Source organism: Mesoplodon densirostris, chromosome 8 (genome assembly GCF_025265405.1).
Source record: "Mesoplodon densirostris isolate mMesDen1 chromosome 8, mMesDen1 primary haplotype, whole genome shotgun sequence".
Lineage (NCBI taxonomy): Eukaryota > Metazoa > Chordata > Mammalia > Artiodactyla > Ziphiidae > Mesoplodon > Mesoplodon densirostris.
Window position 1 is genome coordinate 65,233,506 of NC_082668.1, and position 24,266 is coordinate 65,257,771.

Consider the following 24,266-nt stretch of genomic DNA (forward strand, 5'->3'; position numbering starts at 1 on the left):
GCACCAAATATCTAAAAACAACCGTGAGGGAAGATGATCTTTTTCTCATTACACAGCTACATGGGCAGCCCAGCAGAGCCTCCGACTGCTACAGAGGTGTGTGTAAAGCCAGGTCAAAAGTGACAAAGTTTTCTTCTCTTCCTGGGAATTAGTAGAGCTTCTGGGCCAGTCTCTCCATGCCTGATCTGACATGGCTTTCTCCTGGGAGCACATATTCAGATGCCAGTGAGAGTTCCCAACGTGTAAGAGCTTCAGGAGAAAAAGTTCCAAAGGGATGGGAATCTGTAGTACTGTGCAGGATCAAATATCTCCCTAAACAGCAGGAAGCAGCCCAGTCAGGGACAGAGTCTAATTTTAAAGTGAGATTTTTTATTAGGGGATTCTGAATATCAGATTTAGAGACTACTAACCCTTAGACAGTTTTGATTGCTATTTATTGGTACAAAGACCACGCCTTTAAAACAAAAATTCCCGTAGATAATATGTTTATCTTTCATATACCTGTGAAACCTAAAATTTTGGAATTGGTATATTACCAAAAAGACTCAGACTATTTTATTATATTTTAGAGAGGTTTATGAAGTATGGTATTTTTGTCCAGTAATTCGGTGCTCTTTCATATGCTTTCTGTAGAGACATATGACACCTAAGGATGCTCTAGGACAGTGGTTTTCAAAATGTGGTCCGCAGGCCAGCAGCATCGGTATTACCTGGGAACTTGTTCAAAATGCAAATTCTTGGGGTCCACCCTAAATGGACGGAATCAGCAATCTGTGTTTTAACAAGCCCTTTAGGGGATTCTGATACATGCCCAGTTAAAGAATCACTACTCTGGGAATTCAATTCTCTGTCTCCCCTGGCTAAATAAGGCATTCAGTAACGTGGTTTTGGGAAACAGCACAGAATTACTTCCATGTCAGGGAGCCTTTCTGATGATTTCAACCTGAGTTCATACCCTCCTTCTACAGAATATCATCTGCATATCTCAATTGTTGAATATATCACATCACATTATAATCTTTCGTTTACATGCCCATGAGCTGATAGAGGCACGGAGGGTCTTATTCACCTTTGTATCCCAGTGCCTGGGGCAGTGTCAGGCACACAGCTAATGCTCACTAATTGAATGATTAGACCAGGTTTAAAATCATTAGACTACTCATTTTGACTCAGCTACTTATGTTTTTTAATCTCAATATCTTCTTCTGTAAAATGAGCTAGTATGTGCTTTCTAGGGAATCTTCGAAGTTTCAGAATTGCACCATTTCAATTAATTCTTTGCCCTAATCAATTTGCTTTTTTATTCACTGGCTAGGCCTAGAGAGTTTTATCTGTATTCTTTTCAATTAAAAACTCAAAGCAACACAGTTTTCTGATGGAGGACCCATATACACAGATTAAGAAAAAATATTTCAGAGGTGCCTGGAAACCACAGACAATATCACAAGGAAAACAGTGCTTATTAAATATTTGCTGAATGAATGAAGGAGACACTCAAGAAGCTTGGGATATCAGTTATTTCTTGTGGGAACTCTTGCTGTGAAGTGGAGATAGCTGTTCCTAACTGCGAACAAAGCTCATAAAACCGCAGCATTCATTCGCCAGGAAGTAACAGGCTGTTCTTGGTGTACACTGATTATAGTCTGAAAATGACCCTCCTGCCTAACCTGCCAAGTGCTACTTCTGTCTTTCTCTCCTCAGAACGTATCTCTTCCTATACTTTCTTTTTAGAAACTCATTGTATGAAATTAACTAAAAAAATTTAAAAGGATAATATGCATGACAGATCTGACTGGAGGACAAAACTCTTCCAACATATAAAAATGTGACTAATATTATACACAAGAAGAAAATGACATGCTTTATAAGAGCAGGACTCTCTCCTTGTTAAGTATTTAGGTACTAACTGAATTATCTGATAAGCTGATCTTGAACAATTTTTTTTTTTTTTTTTTTTTTTTTTCTGTATGTGGGCCTCTCACTGTTGTGGTCTCTCCCGCTGCGGGGGATGCGCAGGCTCAGCAGCCATGGCTCACAGGCCCAGCCACTCCGCAGCATGTGGGATCTTCCCGGACAGGGGCATGAACCCGTGTCCCCTGCATCGGCAGGCGGACTCTCAACCACTGCACCACCAGGGAAGCCCCGATCTTGCACAATTGATTAACGCTATACATCCAACTCAACTCTTGCTGAGATATACCTTATGATAAAACTTGTATGGCTTCTGTTACCCATAGAAGAAAGCTAGCTGTATAAAAAATTTTAACTTAAACTCCATATAAGAGCAATAAGAGGAATTGGAAGCTATAAACCAAGAAGACAACAAAGGTACAAAAACGTTCTCACTCTCTTCTCCACTTTCTTCTATACTAATGATATGACACACAAAATTCATGCTTAAAGAGGCTTAACTGACTGCTAGCCTGCTAACCTTATCATTCCTGTTACCAATTTGGGGGAGTTATACTGTGTATCACGGTGTTTCTGGCTCAAAAAAAGATTTTCAATCTAGGTCTAGATCTTTACCTGGGATTCAGTTGCTTCCGAGATACTGCCAAAAGATCCTGTACACTTGAACAGAATTGGTGTTTATATGTGGTACTTCAGGTGGGTAATCCCTGACCCCACCCCTTCCCATCCTGCTCATACTCAGAGATTATCTTAACACCTTTTGTGAGGTAGAAGCAGGACTGCCTACACAATTTGCCAGGCTCAGTGCAAAATGGTGGCAGTAGAGCATCAAACCAAGGGCAAGGCCCTTCCAGTGAAGGCCCCTGTGTGACTGCACGTCGCACACCCAGGACCCTGGCCTTGGGTCTAGGATCAGGAGGCAGGAGACCTGAGAACCTCCCCCTCCCATGGCAACTCACACAGCCCATGCTTTTTGTTTCCTTTGTTCACACTTCCCAGTAAAATCTCGTTAGAAGAAAGGGTAGGGTGGGTGGAGTCCACAATTTCTAGTCTAATGTCTTCACTTAACAGACAATACAACTAAGGTACAGTGAAGCTAGTGATTCATAGAACATTACACAAATAATTTCTGGTAGGGCTGGATGGGGAATTCATGTATCCTGACTCTTAACCCGTTACTCTTTACACTATATCATAATGAGTCCATATGAGAGAAAGACAGAGAGAGAGACAACCCCATATTTTTAGTTTTTCTTCTTGCCTACCTGATTGGATATAATTTCAATAGGTCCTAGATGCTGCAATGATTGTTCTGACATTGTAAGTATCTCTGAACAACAACATTATAACACCGTAAAATTAATAGGAAGAAAGGCAATGTAAATGCCAACTTCAATGTAAATAAAATAGCATATTTTAAACTTTTTTTCTCTATTTTTCTTTTCACGTCCTTGCTCTTCTGAATGCTATGCACTTGTTTTATTTTTTGACTGAGTGACCTGCACCTAAGTTTACTGGGGTAAAATGGAAAACATCATGGAAGTTCTTCAAATGCTCCACTCACAATGCCTATTTAAAATTTTCATTTAGGGCTTCCCTGGTGGCGCAGTGGTTGAGAGTCCGCCTGCCGGTGCAGGGGACACGGGTTCGTGCCCCGGTCCGGGAAGATCCCACATGCCGCGGAGCGGCTGGGCCCATGAGCCATGGCCGCTGGGCCTGCGCGTCCGGAGCCTGTGCTCCACAACGGGAGAGGCCACAACAGTGTGAGGCCCGCGTACAGAAAAAAAAAAAAAAAAAAAAAAAAAAAAAAATTCCATTTAATATTTAGGGACTGTATTTTTCTCATTCTGATATTTCCTCATTTTAATCATGTTGCAAAAGGCACTCAATTCAAAAATAACTTTATGAAACGTCTTGCAAAGGAAGAATTTATATTAACTACTATGGTTTTAGTAAATTAAAAAAATGTCTTAAGCTTAATTTAGGACTAGAGACCAAGAAACACTTTATTCACGGTTCATTTTGCTTTCCCATTTCACATATTACTTGTTTATCCCCCCACATGCTTAATGATGTCCTCCTACATGAGTTCCACTTCTTCAGATTAAATGAAACTGTGTCATCTCTTGATAATATTCCATCCCTCACAGACCCTTCCAGCAGAGCCATTCCCACCTTCATCTGTCTTAACACGCAGAGCGACACACAGATGGGTCAACAAACTCCTTCATTCATACCCCCATTTCAAACCAGAGTGCCTATTTTATTAATTTGTTCAGCATTTCTTTGTTTATTCATTTATGCTTTGTTTCAACAAGCAACCTGTTTATCAACCATCGAGGCTGTATAAACACTGCACCTACCAAGGGGAAACATGGGGAAGAGCAAACTTAACCTGGACCCTCAAAAAGCCTCCAATCTGTAATTTTTTGAAGTCTATGTCATCCATTTTCACCATCATGTCTTAGGACACAACCTATACAGCTCAAATAAAATGACACTTATCCCATGAATATGTTTACCCCAGCCTGTCATTATTGTCATTCTGGGAAATTTCATTACTCAAAAGATAGTCTGTGCAGAATCCTGGCTGCGTGGTGCTCTAATCTTCTCTAGTCCAACAACAGGGATGGCCAGCCACCCCTTGGTATGGCTAACCCTGGGACAATGCCATCTCTATGAGCGAAACTTGGAACTTTCACTCTCTGATTTCAACCTATCGCCCCACCCCATCATTCAGTTCCTCATCCCCTGAAACAGGTACTTCATTGTGATAATCAGGCCCTGACAAGTCCCTCAGGCTATTTCACCCATTCTGATTTTGCTTGCCTCGGTTCACCTTGAAGCTGGAAATCACTTCCATCCCCGCCCCTTGTTCTTGTGTCATTCTGGCCTTGCCAAATTAAAATCCAGCCCAATTTCTCTGTTCCTAGAATATAAAAAATGTTTAAAGAAACGTAAATAATTGTATAGCCTTGTTTCAATCTATCAAAATAGGATATTCTTTCATGATGATAATTGAATCTCCATACATTGTCCACAGCAATTACTCTAAATTTCCATTCCTGAAGATTCCAACCCTATTCCCATTCCCATACTGTCAATTGATGATATCTTTTCCTACTTACTTCAAAGAGTGCAACTTAAATGATGTGAATTCCATCAACTACCTAAAATTCAACAGAAATTTCTCTACAACAAGTCTCCCTTCTTCTTTTGATCTTATTGCTAAAAAAGATGTGTCCCTGCCCACAGCCAAGGCTACCATCCAAAGCTATTCCCTCACAACTCTTCTGATAACCTACTTCATCTTTCGCCTCGTCTCCTTTTACATTTTCAGCCATTTTTGCTATCCCTCTTTTTGCACAGAGGCATGTTCAACAAGCCTTTGTCCTGGAGAAAACCTTCTCTGAAATGTGCAGTCTCTTAAGTCACCTCCCTAATTTCATGTCTCTAATGTTTGACACTATTCTCTGTCAGAAACTCTGCAATACTGAAAACTTCTCAGTTGAACCTACATAGCTTTCTGTATTTCAAATAAAACATCTTAATCCATGTATTATTATAATCATTACTGATAATAATAATAATAGCTAGCAACAATTGAACATGTATTATGCCTAAAATTATGCTAAACATTATACACACATTTCTTATTCATCTTCCATTGTTTTTTTTACCCAATTGAATGTAAGTCATTAATGACAGCGAGTGTTCACTATATCTTTCATGATGCCTAAAACAATGCCTTGTACTTAGTAGGGTCTCCCAATTTGACTATGGATCTGAATAGCTAATGAAGCTATAATTGTAACGTTTGCCTTCATGTCACTGTGATTTTTGTCTTTCCTAACGGCATCATAAGACTTTGAATTCCTTAAGGATAGGACCATATCTTCTATTTCCTTTGTTTCTTGAACCTCAGTTCCAATTCAGCACACAACAAATACTATGAAAAGAACGAATGGAAATAGTTGAGTGGTTGTTCACAAGTGACAAATATTATTTGTTTATTTGACTGTTATACAGGACAGAAGGAAAAAAAGATATGATTTCTGATGCTAGTCAGTGAACAAGTGAAGGAAAAATCTTTGAGAGCTTTCAACATCCTTATACACAAACATTATAAATACTACTAAATCCTCTTCTACATTTAAAAAAAAAGGTGCTAGATAAAGATGAAGAGAGATAGAAAACCAAGCTATTCCTTCTTAATCTTTCTAATTTTAACTTCAAATGCAACCTCAGAGCAGTGAAAAGAAATGTGTCCTACAACTTGTCTGGGTAGTTTTCCAAGATGTCAAAGGAATTTAATTGGCCAAGGTTCTCAGAATCGACTGTTTAGTCCTTCCATTACAAATGTGTTAAATATTGTATTTTGGTATTCTAGAGAAGTTAATGAGGAGCCAGTACAAAAGGAGGAAATAGTTCAGAATGCATTTATTTCTTAATGAATAGAAATGGGTAAGCTTACTTGCAGATGCAAACAAACCAGAAAAATAACCAAGAGAGGGTGAGAATCTAGTATATGTTAGGCATTGTACTTGGTCCTTTAAAAACGATATACCATGGGCTTCCCTGGTGGTGCAGTGGTTGAGAGTCTGCCTGCCAATGCAGGGGACACGGGTTCGTGCCCCGGTCCGGGAAGATCCCACATGCCGCAGAGCAGCTGGGCCCGTGAGCCATGGCAACTGAGCCTGCGCGTCCGGAGCCTGTGCTCCACAACGGGAGAGGCCACAGCGATGAGAGGCCCGCGAACAGCAAAAAAAAAAAAAAAAAAAAAAAGATATACCATTTAATCGCTACAGTCAGACTCTGTAAACAGGGAATCATTATTTCCACTTTACTGATGTAGAATGAAGGCTTATTCTATACTCAAGTTCATGTAACTAGTAATTGGTAGAGACAAAATTCAAATGTAGTTTACCTGACTCTAGAATCTAGAGCATCCCAAAACAACTTTTGCCTTTTTATCTGTAAAAGCGTTTATATATTATTCCTAAAATATTGGAAGCATGTTTAACGACTATTAGTTACAGTCAGTACAGTTAGTTCTTGGACAATAATTTTCTTGTGTTATATAAGATTAAGAACTGAGACCTCAACTGGCCTTACCCAGTTCCTAGATGTAAGGTGTTTTCCTCTTCCCAGGAAAGGAAGCAAAGATGCAGGTGGTTATTAATAGCCCTTTAAAACAAGAGTGCTAGATTGTTTGAGAAAAGGTAACTCTCACACAGTCAAAGAGGAAAACATCAGGGGCTTATTTAGGTCTTGATATGCACGTGGAAACACATTAATGCTAATGATCACCGTGCACCTAAGATACATCCTTGTTACTACTAGCATGTAGGCAAACACATGTTTATAATGCTCCCAAGTTTTTCCATTTCTCTAATCTTCTTAGAAAACACCTTTTAAAACACACTTTTGAAAATTCTACATAATAATTTCATTCTGATTTTGAACCAGATTAATATCTGGAAGATGTAAAGTTCTTTGTGAAAAGGTGTTCTTTACGTGTTAAAGCATACATTAAAAAAACTTTAAAACATTAAAACCAATGTAGAAACATTAAATGCAATGTAGAAAGTTATTACTATAAATCAGGGTTTTCAATGCTTTATATGCTGTAGATCAATTTTGCAATGCTGCTAATCTAACTTTGCTGTAAAAAAGTAATGATAGTCTGTTTTTCTTTGCCTTTAACAAGTAGATTTCAGAGACTTAAATCCTGGTTTCACTCTCTGAAGATACTGGACTTAATCCCCTTCACAGGGAATGTTTTCACCTATTGTGACTTCCTTTCTCAGAGTGCATTTCTTCTCCACCTAATATTTGTTCATTCATTCATTAGCTCATTCATTCATTCATTTTACCAGTCATAATGCCCACCACGTGTGTTCACTGCTGTACTGAGCACTTTGAGGCAAACAGAGACTAGCCCTTTTATCAAAGCAAATATTTGGGGGGCACATACTAAGGTCATACAAATTTACCCCTATTTCATAGCTCAAGAAACTGCTTGTCTCCATGAAATTAACTAGGTGAAATATGTGCAAACAACATAAAGAGGAACATTTCAACATGCTAAAATTAGTGGTGTGCACCTGAGGGCTGTGGGATTTCAGACAAGGAAGAGATATATGTGGTTTGGGGGTGTTCAAGGATGACCACATTAAGGAAATGGGAGGTGAGTTAGCCTTGAAGAACAGAAAGGTGGGTAGAATTTGGATAATTGGAGGAAAGGGAGTGAGAGATTAGGGTCTCAAGGGATAGCATGGGCAGAGATTCAGAGGTTGGTATACATGTGATTCTTTTTTGATATTACCAAGGGATTTGGTCTGACAAGAATGCAACACTGTTGGTATGAAATGAAGAGCACTCAATGCCTGTCTGAAGAATGTGGATTTTGTCTTATAGGTACTGAGGGACAATTAAAGATTCTAAGAAAGGAATTTGGACCATGATAAAAGGGTTATAGGAAGAATGTGGACAGACTAAACAGAGGAGGACATGAAGGCTAGAGACCAGTCAGATGTAACTGAGTCTTTCTCATTTGGGGGATTGAAATAATGGGAGATGAAAATGTCTGAGTGATTATTTCAGGTCCGCTGTCAAAAGTATGTCAACCCAGAAATGTGAAAGGAAAGTTCAAGTGCTATTTGTCTCTCATTTCTTCAAAAACTCTTTCTGACTCAGGACCATTCTAGGGTCTATGGTGAGAAAGTAACCAAAATCCCATATCATTCCTGCCCTCAAATAGTTTACAATCTAGTGGAGAGAAGCATACCTGCAGGTGTCTAATTATAATATGAGAGAGAATGACCCTCAAAAGAGTGAGTGGTTAATCTTGAGTGGGAGACTGTCAGATGGCTTCCTGGTAGAGATGGCCTTTAGGAAGGTGTATGATGCTGTCAGGCTAAGAAAGAATGAGTGGTTTCTACAGATTTTAACTCAGCAGAGTATACTAGGAAGGAGATACTTTTAGATTCTAAAAGACTACTCTACTCATTGATATGAACTTGGTTAAATTCTACTATGTAATAGATTTGTAGACTTGCGTAGGAAATTTAGAGGTCTTTTCCTTACTTTCAGTTAGGAATGAAATTTGTGTGTTGAATATCCAGAAATAATAGAGACATTTTCTTTGTCTTCCCCTGACAAATTATTCCAGTTAACAACAACACTTTTTATCAGAAAATATGCTTAACCTGTTTAAAATTTATCTATTCCAATGTGTTTGTTCTGCTTTGATGAAAAATGTATCTGATATTAAAGAATTCCATATTCATGCACTAATAAAAACATATTTGTTGAGACCCTATTAATTTTTTTTTTTTTTTTTTTTTGCGGTATGCGGGCCTCTCACTGTTGTGGCCTCTCCTGTTGCGGAGCACAGCCTCCAGATGCGCAGGCTCAGCGGCCATGGCTCACGGGCCTAGCCGCTCCACGGCATGTGGGATCTTTCTGTACCGGGGAATGAACCTGTATCCCCTGCATTGGCAGGCGGACTCTCAACCACTGCACCACCAGGGAAGCCCAAGACCCTGTTAATTTTAAGGCACTCTCATAGACAATGTGGTAGCCTAAAACCAATCTGTGTTCTCAGAGTTTGCAGTCTAATTTGGAAAAGACAATACATTAAGTTACAACACACTATAGCATCTACAGCAAGGTCAGCTGATTTGTTCTATAAGAGTTCATTGGAGGAGAATATCACTATAGGTTGGGATGGCCAGAGAGGAAGGTCAGCCAATAGCTTGACCTTGATCAATAGGACCTATGTGGGGAGAAAGAGATACTCCATTAATAAGCAACTTCAACCATTAAAGATGTCTTATTTCAATTCCACATGTTTTTAGCATCCAAAAAGATGCTAGGGATAAGAAGCAGTAAACTTATGGTTGGGAAGAAATATGTGTTATTCTCTAAAAGGCCAGAGTTCTAAGCTGAGGGTCACCAGTAAATTCCTAATTACCAAGTCCAATGTATTTGCTCAGCATTCTTTCAGTCATAGTTATTTGAATCTTTTGATTCAATTGACCATTGTCTACTTTTGAAACTTTCTTTGTCTCCTGGATATTTAATTTTTTTCTGTCTCTTAATCTTTTTTCTTTTAATGAATTTGATCTTTCTCCTTACTCACCAGAAGCCCTGGCCTCAGCTTTCTACATGTTTCAGTATATTTATTGTAAATGTTTTAGTCCCATGATGTTAAATACCATCTGAATATATTTGCATGACTCTCAAATCTTTATCTCTAGCCCTGACTTCCTGGGTTTCAATTCCTCATTTCCAATGAACATTCATATACATATATATGTATATATATATACACACACATTTATATAACTTTTATATGAAAATACTTGTCTAAAGACAAGCTCAAGTTCTTCTCAAAATTGGATCCTTTTTCTGTTTATCTAGAAATAGCAAGTATTTGCCATGTTCTAAACATGCGGATGTGTAATCCTGAAGCCATTTTGATTCCATCACCCAGAGAATCAATTGGTCGTTAAGAAGTCATGTTACTAATTTCACCACTGTTGCCACCTGAGGACAGGCTTTTTGTCATGTCACACCTGAATAACTACAATGACTTCCAGTTGGTCTCTCAAAGTCTAGTTTTTCTTCACAGAAATCACGGTAGTATAACATGCCCCAAACTCTTTGGTTTGTTGCTTTACATTCTCCATTTACATTTAACTTACATGTCCAGCTTCATTTCCCATGATTTGCCTCCTAGGACTCCCTGATTCAGCCAAATCCTTTTACTTGCTATCCTCTGAATAGATATTACAATTTCTTTCCTTGGCTTACACACTCCTGTTCTGCTAGAAGGACCTTCCTCACTCCTTCACGACTACTGAAAAGGAACTTAGTTCAAATTTCACCTCCTTCATGAAGCCTTTTCTGAATATTCACCCCATAGGATCTCTCATATTTCTGTAATTTGAAATAATTATAGTTCCTACTATTTGTTGCATATTTATCACATATTTTCACTTGTTTATTATTTTTTCTTGTGTGTTGGTCTCATCTTCCAAATTAAATAATAGCCATGTCTAAGATTTCCTGGCCCATCTTCCAGAACATGTGCACACAAAAGTGAATAGACAGAAGACACTCAATGAATACTTATTGATCTATTTATTGACTGAATACATATGAACTATAAGGAATAGTAAATAGTATGGGAAAAGGTGAACCTTAAGGCTATGTGAAGGAACATTCGAAATTGATTTTTAAATCTTCTGAATAGGAACCATTTTTATTAACCCCACTTTAGACCTTAAGTGTATAAAACAGCTAGTAAATTGTCACTTTGTGGAATAGCGACATTTTAAATGCCTATAAAGTTAATGAAATTAGAGTTTATTTATGCTTGAGGTTGAAATTTAACAATTGTCTTTAAAAGGAACATGAAGCCATTTTTGATCTTATGAGTTGGGACATTACAGAAAGTATCTAATTTGTGGTATCTCTTTATTACTGTGTTTTTATAAGAAGTTATTTTATCTTATTTCTATTTTACACAGTGATGGTACCCCTACAACATAGAATATTAAAACTAGAAATATTTTTAACAAGCAACTAGTGCAATCTATTCATTTTTCAGATGTGGAAACTGAGTGCCAAGAAGGGCAATTGACTTGCCCAAGGTTGCAATCTAGTTATTGCCAGAGCTGTAGCTAAAAATCAGGATTATGGGTTCCTAATTCTATACCTTTTCCATAATCCCATATTATACAGTTTCATTTTTGTACCTTAAATTGACATTATTCAAATGAAAGAAAATTTACAATAGTTTTTTATTATTTCTCTTATTTTATATCCAAGAATGTAAATTAGTGCATGGTAAGTTATTAATAAGAGCATTCTAAATAGAAACACAGCATGAACACTATTGTGATGTGTTTCGACATAAGGGAGATATGAATATCATCTTAATTATTTACATTTCTAAAACTTCATAAAACTGTGACTTGTTTTCATTGGTGAGTTGAGTGGAAATAGTTATGTGATTTTTTTTTTTTGGCTTTTGCTTTAGAAGTTAACCTTATACTGGGCACTATGGTAATATTTTTGATGGTGGTATGAAGGATTGTTTGAAACACCAAAAATACTTAGCCTTATCCAGGAAAAGAGAGATAAACATAGTGAGTCAGTGTAAATTTGCACTAGTGACGTGAGAGGGTGTGAGAGGAGATGCTATTCAGTTTTTGGGAAAGAACATGGAAGGTCACAATTGTCCTGAAACTCCATTCTACAGCAGTAGCAGAATAAAACAAAGCACCACTTACTACCTTCCTACTGCAATTTTTTAGCTTCATTAAAAAGAAGTGAAATTGTCTATTCTTTATGAAACTTTTGCCTGGAAAATATTATTTAGAGAAACTAGAAGATACTGAGAAATAAAATGAAGATAGGATAAAAAGGAACTCAGATGATCAGTTTTTATGAGGAACATTCACAGAATTTTGGTTTGTCGTTCTGAAGAAACATTTTACAATCTAAATTACACCATATCATTTGAATCTCAATGACTAATATCAAGGGGTGACTGGAAGAGGCATGTTATATTACAATTTTCAAATTATATTTATGCAGTCTTTTAAAATAAAAATTACTACCAGAAATTTGCCCAACTCAGGCTTTGAAAAGATTTTTTTTTAAATCCAGTTCAGTTTTCTTAACTTTCACGGGCAAATTAGGGTTTAAGAATAAAAGATATATTTGCTGAATAAAATACCAAAACAGAGAATTCTGATTTGAAACAAAACAAGAGACTTGTAAAGTCTGACTTAATTGTTAAATCACAGACATACAAATGGATGGGTCAGTGTTTCTGTCTCTGACTCACTAAATCCACATGACTCAGGACAAACATGACCTTGGCGTGGTAAACTTACTTACCTGTACCATTGTTAACTGTGGTCTGGATCGTGGCTTCCGGCCCCATAGTGTCATAGTCTTCCTTCATTTCTTCTGTGGGGGAAGATTATCTTTAGCATTTGAAAATTGTAGAAAGGCTTACTATACTAAGCATGCTTACCACAGGAACAAGGAAGATTCTTTTAAAGGAAACAGAGAAAAGGCTTGTTGTAAACCTCTAAACAATAGCTTTGTTCAGGCAACTGAATGAATCCAATAGTGCTAGCTGCACAAGAACTTATTTACTTTAAGCATTACTGCAAGCTGTGAAAAACAGAGGTGCTTATTTGGGGCAAACGAAAGGCTTTTCTTCTAGTGGCAGTTCTAGTGACAAACAGGGGGAAAGATATTATTTTTTCAATAAGAGTCAAAAGCAACTAAGTATTTGTACTGACGAAGAGGCACGCTGGCTGCTATGCCTCTGGTAACACTGGATTATCAGAGAGAAGTCAGAATTTCTTATTTTATTTTCATGCATTTTTCCCTCCTTGGAGTAGCTATGATGGTGCTAATCTATGCAAGCGAAATTTTAAAGAACCTAATTCTACATACCAAAACTTGAAATGCCCAGTTTATAAAACAAGCATCCCAGAGGTACTGAAAACACCTGTTTCACTGTTTTATATAAACTTCTAAAACATATTTTCCTTATTCCTTTCCCTACCATTCCATAAATATCTTTCTTCCTTACCGTTAATTCCCCAGTAGGGAGTCATAGTCATTTTCTGAGGAAAAACATAGCTATAAGAACAGCTCAGTGTTCTGATGAAGATGAAAATATGTAACACTGAAGTTGAAGATCTATAAATGATAAAAGGTCATCTTCTAAAATTATAATATTTTAAAATGGGAAGAGTCTGGAGAGTAGGAGAACTCTCAGATTTTCTGCCTACCAAATTGTAGAATATGTGAAGTCAGAGAAGGACAGCTGACAGTTAAAAATCCTTCAAGAAAGTAAATTAAACATGGACTTTAAAAATTTTTATTTTTACAATAACAATACTAATGAGAACCAAACATGATCCAGGATGAATATCTCTCTGTGATAATCATTCTGTTTAAAACAAGAGAAACTTTATAAATAGGACTCTCTGAATTCCCAAATTTATCCTGACCATTTTTGCTTATCACATTCTAGTCATAATTATTTGGTAGAAAAACAGATTCTAGCAAATGTTACAACAAAATTAAAATATATGTTTTTCAAGTAGTATCCTGCAGCATATCTGTTTATGGCATCAGAACTGAAAATTTATGAGCCTCTTAAGGTAAAGTACACAGATATAAATAGATGCTAATTTAATGCCACTGGGCATAATACTAGTCAGATAATTTGAATGATATTTGTTTAAATTCTACGACCACTTTAAATTCATTCTTGGCCCTGGACTTCTCCCTTATTTAAGGAATATGTTCACAGGGACATTTTGCATAAAACATTTAGGAGTTCAATATACAGCAATACTTGATTGTCAATTATAATAATTGATTGGTTAAAAGGCTCCCTCATCTGATATTTTTATTAGTCTCTGTAAGGAATTAAATTAAGGTATTTCTGAGAAGTTCAGTACTAGATATAAATATAACTTTTGTGTCTTTCTTCCTCGCTCCTCTCATGTGATTTCTGGTAGCCAAGAGTCAGAAGAATCATAAGTTTTCCATCTGAGAGATCAAGTCACTGAGGGGAAAACAGTTAACAGCATTTTTTTTTTTTTTTTTTGCATAATAGTGGTAATGTTCAAGATTTCTGCTGCACTTCCTTCCTCATTGTCATTTTCTTATGAAAACGTAAAGAGAAGTTACAGGAGGTAGTTGCTCCCCAAATTATTAAATGCTGGGTATTCACATGTGTAGTTGGCACTTAGTGTGCCCTGCATTCTGTAGTAATACTTTAGCTATAACCCTCTTTTACCAAAGATTGTGCAACTGAGATGGTGTCACTTTCACCCAGAATGTACTTTGCTTCAATTTACTGAGCATCAAGCTTTTTTTTTTTTTTTGAACATCAAGCTCAGGTATGTGTTTTAAATACTATGCATATGCCTATTTAATTAAGTTTCACATGAATCCGTATTCAGAAGGATATCATAACGTGGGTTAGGAGTATCCCCCCCCCCTGAACTAAAGGCAATCCTGGCTGTCTTTCTGCCTCACGCCTAACCTTAAACATTTTTTCCCAAGACACCTCTGACTCAGCATACTGTGTCTAAAACCACATAGTATATTTGTTTTTAAAACACTTGTAAAAGTTTGCGTTTTCCAGTCACCCTTGGGATGAAGGTTTATAAAAATAAAGAGCACTTTCTTCCTCAAGATGAAGAATCCTTGAATAAGCAGAAAGAGGCCAAGATGCAGGTGATTTATTTAAGTCTGTGTCAATGATAATGATGTCATGGTTTCCAGCACACTGTGTCCACCCCATTGTGGGACGAAAGAATGTCAAGGACAATTCTAAACACAAAACTTTGATTGTGCTGGAACCGGAAAGGCACAGTAAGAACTCCACTGCGCTCTTCAGTGGAAAACCTGCATCCTGCAGACAAACTACAGAAAGCATGGGAGAGAGAGCAAAAGAGAGGGGGCTTATCTCAGAGTAAAGCTATGTGCTGAGGTATGATGGTAGACAGCCAGGCACCAGGGATAAAACACTACTAAATAAAACAGCACCAGAATTAGAATTATTGTCTATATTGTATGTTTTGAACAATAAATAAGAAAAATATTTTATCAGAAGAAAAATGTGTTATCTAAGAGTCAGGATAAACAATGAGTAGCTTTTTAAGACCAATTTCTTTTCATTAGACATCAAGGCACCACATCAGAGCACTTTTGGAACAATAAAAAAAAAGAACAATAAATCATTACTAATCATTAGAACCAGACAGGTAATAGCTGGGTAACTTTCTTGGTCCAAATAGCCAAATGAGATTAGGGATTTACATTTTATTTAATTATTGTGACTCCAGAATGCTAGTTTATTTACCATAAAGGTAAGAGCAAAGAACAGCCTGTTCATTTGTATCACAGGCACCATTAACTACAGGTGATAACAGGGTCTGTAATGCATTCATATGGATTATTGTATATTAAAACATTTGGAATTATGATCCATGACCAACACAAAAAGCTGCCATGATCACAGACTACTACAGCTTGACATGGCTGTTTTGGCTGTTTTTCAATTACTGATCTTAATTTTTTTAAATTAAACTTTTTTTTTCCCCAGAAGTTTGGAGCTGTACATTTGTTATATCGTTAATAATTATTCCTTTAAGGGTGGAAATTCTAGTAATTGATCCTTACCCTTGATTTCTAGATATTAAAATTTAAAGCATCAGAACATTCATTCTTATAGCCCTGCATATCTAGTTCATTAACAAATATGAATAGCTAACACCAGCTCATTTAAATAGTATGTCTTACATGAGTTCTCGCCACACTCTGTTTCTGTCACACTGCTCCCAAGAATCATTGGCTCTTATTATACATGTAAATGGCTATCATAAAAATAAAAATTTCATTTAAGATTGTTAATGACTTCTGCAGCAGTCAGACTTCCTTTAATGATCATCCTCTGCCCCTAATTAAACGTATTTATCTTTCAAGCATCTTTGGCTGAGTTCTCCCTCATAGTTGAAAATCTAAAACCTTAAGTCTTAATGGAGATAACGATAAATGTTTATGTGTGGGATTGCTGAGATTCAAGAAACCTTCACCGAAAGCAAAATTGGAAACAGAAAGAGTACAAAACTTGGCACGGTGTGTTAGGAAAACGAAAAACAAATACACTACACTCAAACTGCCATCAGTCATCTTTTTTCTTTTTTTCACATTTAATGTTCTTTAGTAGTGGAAGTACTTTTATTACCCTCCTTCCAGTATACCAAACAATGACTCTGCCTATGTTCGATGTTTATACTCTGCGACATCACAATAGCATACAGGTAGACTCTTGTGCTTACTTATTTCCTTCCCACCCATTTCACCTATTTATAAACATGCTATTGTTATATATATCGTGAGGAAAAAAAAACATAAGGTGGAGTAAATCATGATAGCGCTCACTGGGTCTTGGAACAGAGATTAAGGAGACATGAAGGTTTGAATTAGAAGGGTCATTAAAAAAAATTTTACGGGCCACCTTACCAAGTAGAGATTATCAGAGGGAGTTTAGGGGGATATGATTAATTCTCCTTTAGTTTGTTAATCATTTCATACCTTGGTGATGTTTCATCCTAAGTGAATTTTAGACCATGACATTTCCATTTTCACAGTGGCATCTGAAGTTTTAGTTTGAATATAATTCACCTTATTTTTATTAGAGTTGGCCTTGGACCATTTCTACTTCCCCAGAGATTCCCACCAAAGAGCAAGAATCATTATCAAGTACTTAGCTGTTAAATAATAAGAAAGAAAGCTACCTGACCAGGTAGAAGTGTGAAATCACATTCACACTTAACAAAAGGGAATGATTAGATGGTTGAATTACAATAGGAGGTGTCAGACAGACATTGAAACTACTGTTAAACTGACAGTTATTGGGTTTGTATCACTACACAAAACTTTCAAATACATATCAGTTGTGAGCTTTTATGTTTGCTTCCAGTTTCCATCCTGAGAGGATAGCTCTTGATGGTGTTGTATAATTGGCACATTGTACATGTGGTGCAAATCCTTCACGTTGTGTGTTTAAAATGTAGTTCATGTTCAACTTGCGTCCAGACGGAAACATAATCCCTTCCTAAGATGTCAGTAGTGCTGTAATGTGATAACACGACTATCACTTCATAATCTGTCACCAGCTTTGGTATCTCTATTCTGCGAGGGCTCTAGAAAGAAATATTTTAACGATTTGGTTGTGGACGCTCCACTAGGTAGATGGCACAGGAAGGGGCCAAGTTGTTTTAGACACTTACCTGGACCATCTACAGAGGCTGGGAGAATGTCGTTGTTGTGCCAGGTATGTTCCACTCCACCCTCTCTTATCTCATCTTCCTCCTCCTCTCTTGGCAATAGAGCCTGGCTCCCGTGAGGGGAGGACTCATGGTTGGGCACGCTAGCTGGACTCCTCTCCTGGTCCAGAGGGTTAGCAATCCCGTCCTCCTCAGCAATCTGAAGCTTGTCCTCCTCGTCGGTTTCAGAACCCGTGTCCACTACATTGTCATAGTTCACCACTGAAGAGGAAGCACAGAACACACACACTCTAAACACTCTGTTGAAAAATATCAGTCACTCCCTGAATGTTTAGTTAAATGGAAAATAATTGGTATTTTTGTAACTTAATTACTCAACCACGTCAGGAAAATATAATGAATATCTTTCATGCTTTAGCATCTTTATTCTTATTCAGTTATACCTGGGTACTCTTTCTGAGTTTAAATAGTTTTTTGCTAAAAAGATGGGAAAATTTCAAAAGCCACAGAAGCGCATATACTCAAAACATGCCTATATACGGGGAGACATATTGCAATACGCACTTTTGACACTCCACACAAACTTATAAAATAGATCTGCAATTGACAATTTTATTAGTTTAGTGACATGGAGTGTTTACTATGAAATGTTGTACTATAAATATGACATGCCTTCACTATATTAGCTGTGGTTTTATTCCTAGAAATGGTAGACGCACACACACACACACACACAACGTCCATCTATTTACTCAAATACATGAACACGTACACAAACCTGCTCAATCTGAAAGGTTCACTGTTGCTTCTACGTCAACCATCATGTGCTAAGGCCATTTATATCCCAATCTTTTAAGCAGAAAATGAGGAAAAGCCATATCTTCTGGGCCATTAATACTACTATTGAGATGTCTTCATAGCGCCATAATTACAGAAGATTTCAAAGTGACACAGGCAAGACCAACACAAATGTTAAAATAACTCACGAGAACCGGCGGGCTGCTTTTGCAGCCCTCAGCCCCAGCAATGCTCAGTAGCTTTTCTTAAAATAGACAGCCTGTAAATAAGGTCTGTGAACTCAATTGAAGGTGGCTGTTTCTGAATTAGTCAGCCCTCACAGGCTCTCGGCCTACATGCTAGTACATAAATTGTCCACTTTACCACCAGACAAGAAAGATTAGAGTAATAAACACGGGGCATTAGCTCAGCTAGAGAAACACACCAGCCGTTACGCACACACAGCATTGCCAAGAACTGTTAACCCAACTCTCCAGAAACACACACAAAAAAACAAGTTAGAACCATGACATCATGGGAACAAGAGGGAGAGAGAAAGAAAGAAAGAAAATAAAAAGGAGCCCGTGGAAAAAAAAAGCGCAAACAATTTTCAGGTTCATTTTGATTTCTCTGCGCCTAATAAAGCAATCCTCTGCTAAGTTATCAACTGAGCTATCTCAAGTGGCTCTTGCCAGCTATCGGATTATACAAAAGTGGCAGAAAAGGAGGAAAAAAATGAAAAGGATTGTGAGTCAGGTTCATAATGCTTTTGGAGAATTCTGGAAACATGTCTAGTTACAAATTTTAGTCAGTCATATCTGTTTGCTTTGACAGGTTCCCAGGGAGTAAAAAAGGAACAAAAAGAGAGAGATTTTTTTCTGTCATGTGAGGCTGGGGACAAAAAGATTACACCGTGCATATCTGCTCATAATATGATCTTTGTATAATCCGCGGGTCTGCACTTGCCTTCGGAACAACTGCACAACAGGTGCAAATTAAAATGAAAACGGCAGCGGAGCCGGGCAAACAGAATCTGCTGACCTGGTTTGAATACCAATTGACGGGGGAAACAAAACCTTTTCAAGAGGTGTGACCACAAGGGCTTAGGCAAGTTCAGGCTGGGTAATGCCCTCAGATCTACAAAAAGAGAGATATTCTAACATCTCTGCTCTAGCTGTGTGGTCCAGATATACCTTAGTACAATCAATAATGTGCTTTTTTTTTTTTTTTTTTTTTTTCCTGGTGACTGAGATTTAACCATTTCTTAGCAACAAGCAGAAGATTCTTTACAAATGTTCTGAACGCTGACTTCGGGGCGGAGGTGGGGGGCTGGTGAGAGTGGTGGGGTTATAACAAAAGCTCCGGAGGCCTGGGAAGCTTTCAACCCACCTCCTAAAAACTGATCTCTGGGCACAGGAGGAATAAAGAAAGGTCCAGAAGGAGTGAATAAAATTATCTAAGGCTGGACAGGCATTAAAAGGCCTTTATCCTGGAAAAACAACCATGCCTTTTAAGGTCTTTTTCTTCATGGACCACAATATCCCGTGTGACACGTGAGTGTTCCTGCAGCAATACAATTGAAATATTTTCTTGTGGAAAAAAAAAAAGAAGAGAGATAAATGATTTATGAACAGCCCTTGAGGAGTCCCAAATATCAGAACAATCTAAACAAGCAATGAAGTCATGTCTCACCATATAGGGTCAGGAGTACAGCATCCATCACCTTCACAGGGCAACAATACTTCACAACCTTTAGGGTTCTCGCTCACAAATAGTAGTAAATACTTTTAAACTAAATAAATAACTGCTGTCAAGTTCACTTACAGAAGCAGTGTGCCATCTTTTCCAGAGTGTGTTAACTAGGGTGTCCATTCCCATTGGATGGCTTCCCAGAACCATTATGTTGGTATCTTACCCCCACTTTTAAAAAATCCAGGTAAAACAATTCATAACAAAGTTTCTGTATCTGAACTCAGAGTAGATAATTTCATTCTGTTCTTTCTGGTTGACCTTCTGACAATCAAAATTAAATCCGTTAATATGGACATGGCACTTTCCTGCTCCCCACCTCATCCCCCCGCTTCTAAATGCCCAGGATTTTCCTTTAAATATTTCTCTCAAGTCTAGTCAGTGGATTTGCCAAGTGTAAGCACTGGGGAAATTTTCACCACAAAATATTCTTACTATAGAATGGCCAGGACATGATGGGTTTACCTCCATTTGCATTAGGAAATAAAATAAGCTCATTTTCTCATTTGTTCCTGTTTTCTTTTTTTTGCCCACCATCATCCCCATTGGCATAAGGGATCTTAATAATGTAGATTTGTCTCTGCAAAGAAGAGATTTCATTTTGTATAATAACCAACATATACTGGTTTTAAATGAGGGTCATCGGTCAGAATATATTAGTACTGTGTCAATTTTTAAACTTATGGTACATATTTTTTATTCAACATTCAAAAGCACAGAACCACCTAAACATGTAGCAAAGTTCTACTCGGTCCTTACATTAGGCCAAATAAGCCACCCCTTGCATGAGTCTCAGCAAAATTTTATACATGTATTAGAGCTACATGGCTGGCAGAAAAACAGACGGTTACTTCAAAACCACAAAGAAGTGGGAGCCCAAAGAATTCCTTTCTGCAATTCAATAAACAAGAGAAAGATGTACTGTTTGCTGGCTCAAAATAGACACTAATTTTACATCTGTCTCTGAGGCACAGCAAAAAGCCAACTAAAGAGCAGTAATAAATGTCCAAAAACAGCATCAGTATCCAAAACTCTCCCAGTAATCTTCAGAGGAATTAATTACAATTCTGTGTAACAGTTGCATTGGCAAAATGCATCCATAATTATATACAGGTACTGTACTGTATTACAGGGAAATTTGCCATGTGATACCATGTTTACATAATAATTGATGGATAAAACTATTTGCATATGAAGTGCATATGAATTATTGGCATGGTTTGCCATTTTATGTGGAATCATATTAAAGTTTCATTTTCTCTAAAACTGTATGTGTAATATGGGGTTACCAAAGGGTATAAAGCTGATACTTAAATTTGCTTTATAGCAAATGGGCCTGGAAAGATATATCTGAATGGGCATTACTAAAAACCTGTATTTAAAAGGCTTCATAGTTTATCTATAGTAAGCATTATTTTCACCTCACCAGATTGCATTATATTAAATTCTCTCTATTCTTCCTTCTAAGTAAACAATACTCTAAATTTTAGCACCAGACCAATTAATTTTACAATCATATGCAAAACAAATAATGGTTTCTCTTTACTGTCTATTGATCTAACTTTTTTTCAGATTTTGTATTCTGGTGACATGTAACAGAATAGTAGCAAAACGTGACATTTTTATAATGTCCATACCTGACAGAAAATTTCAGCATTTGCAAAAATGGCCTATCACAGCATTTAAACATTGCTGATAATTAGCTTGACATTTGAAATACCAGAACTGTTGTTTTGAAGATGCCCTATACAATGTTACCTAACTAACCCCTTTTCATACTTATATGCTTTCTCTACTTTATTCTGTCAGTTACAGTACAAATAAGAATCAGTTGCTAATGTATTAACATGCAAAAGAACTGATATTAAGGGACAATACTTCATGTTCACCAGAAGCAGACATTTTATTGATGTAAAGGAAAATTACATATGCAGGTTATAGACAGTTAATTGTTAATAAGGTGGTCAATAATGATCTTCTATAACTCCACTCAAACTAAGTGTGCCAATAAGTCTTTCGATGACATCATCAAACATTTATTTAATACCTGCAATGTGTTGAGTCCAGAGCACACAGGGATGCGCTATTCTCACCTCAGGAAGCTTACTATCTATTTAGAGACAGAGCAATATAAAACTGTAGTGCTAGAAGGACACGAAGTCAACCCTGGACATTTGACAAAGGAGGTAAAACAGGTACAATGAGGTCAAATGACTCACGTAAGGCCCTGCAGCCACTTAGTGGCAAAGCTGGGGGCTAAAAGCACATCTTCGGGCAGGTAACAGCCACCTGGAAATATACATGATAATATACATTCCCAGTGAAGAATGCAATCTAAATTTAAACTCCACATGATCAGAGTAAAGGAATGGAAATCCCTGGGACTTTGGGGGTTTTTATGCTCCCAAATGAAGATTGTTGCTTAATTTTAAATTGTTTTGATGATAGTTACTTTCATGGATCCTTTTAATTTGAGTTATAGAAGCCTACCAATTTGATCAATTACCAGAATCTAACAATACACCCATGTCTCCCACAATAGTTTGGAAACAATAGAAATAAAGAGGCAGTTCCCAGAATTACAAGCTTGAAGACCTGTCTTCTTGTCCCAGTCCCAATATGTAACCAGCTGTGTGGCCTTGGCCTATCATCCAAGAAAACTTGGTATAAATGGGAAAAAATAATGGTAATGTGCTCCCTGTCTATGAGGTTGCCACAAGAAGACTACGAAATTGCATGTGTGATTGCAGTTTGTGGAGCATGAAACACTGATAACCACTGAAATAATAATAAAGACGGGACCATGGCCCCAGTGTCTTGTCTGCTGATGAGCTATGTGGTAGCTCTAAGTGAAACGAGAAGATCTGAATGTGTGCCAGTCACAGTTTTGGTGTTGGTCCTTCACTTAAAATTTCATTTGCAAAAGTATCAAGTAGGAGGCCCATGGTGGGAGAGAGTACGATTCATCCTTCAGCTAATATGTGAGATAGACATGTAAGCTCATTTTAAAAATGTCTCTTCTGGTGATATGGCTTAAAGTTTAAAAGAAGACCTTTGGAATTTTATGAGTCATTTGGTTTCCTAAATCTCTTAGATGCTTGGAGAACACGTACATCTGAGCCACTGGGTTATGGTCTAGTTGCTTTCTTAGAATGTCTTTATGTGTGGTAAATGTTGGGGGACATTCTAAGCCTCTTCACCTGAACCCTAGCCTTTTATTCCTCCCCCTTGCCACCAGAGTTTGATTTCCAGGTACTGTGCTACTAAAAACAGGATGCAGCTCTTCTTCAAGGATTTTTATTCAGCAATGTGTTCTTCCAGGGAAGATCTATCCTTGATTCCCCTTCTTTATCACAGCTAACTTGTTCCCTTTGCACTTGGATGGATAAAGATCATAGGACTAAATCAAGGTTCAAGTTTTCATTTAATAACGGGAGTCTCATGATAGGTACAACAAGGCAAAGCAAATTCAAACAGAGATTTTCTTCTGAATTTGGATATGTGTCACTGAAATGCAGGAGCCTTAATTTCCCAATTTAAAAATGGGAATAATGTTATCACTTGGGGATGCAAGGTTAATTAATGCTAGGAGAAGGGACCACGCCAGTTTGAAATATTCCCATGGAATGTGCTCTCCCGTACAAAACACTGTTATAAAAGAGCTACTATGAACATACTACAGTCAGCCTTTTTACAAACTAGCTTGGTCACTTTAATTTTTTATCCCAGGAACATTCAAAGGCATTAAACCCGCATTATAAATTAATGAGTTGTAAAATGTCAGCTGATAAAACAAAAGCAGTTTTGAGTATAGGGATAAAAATGTTTCCATTTCAGATTAGCTATGTAAAAAATATGCATATTAAGTGAAATGAGAGAGGAAATTCTGCACACAGTTCCAGTGGGGAGGGGCCAGTTCTGAGACTCTACCAACTTCCTATTACGGGATCATCTTGGGAAGATGGCAGGCACTCATCCCCT

At 37.4% G+C, this 24,266-nt stretch overlaps 1 protein-coding gene across 4 annotated transcripts in view; it reads right to left on the reverse strand.

Annotated features, from left to right (window-relative positions):
• Positions 1-24,266, reverse strand: part of ZEB2 (zinc finger E-box binding homeobox 2) — a 130,073-nt gene that overhangs the window by 22,554 nt on the left and 83,253 nt on the right. For all 4 annotated transcript variants that reach the window (XM_060107378.1, XM_060107377.1, XM_060107379.1 and 1 more), the window contains 2 exons: positions 17,763-18,020; positions 12,829-12,900 (listed from right to left, as the gene is read on the reverse strand). In XM_060107378.1, the coding sequence (XP_059963361.1) occupies positions 12,829-12,900; positions 17,763-18,020 (330 nt within the window). The remainder of the gene's footprint in view (positions 1-12,828; positions 12,901-17,762; positions 18,021-24,266) is intronic.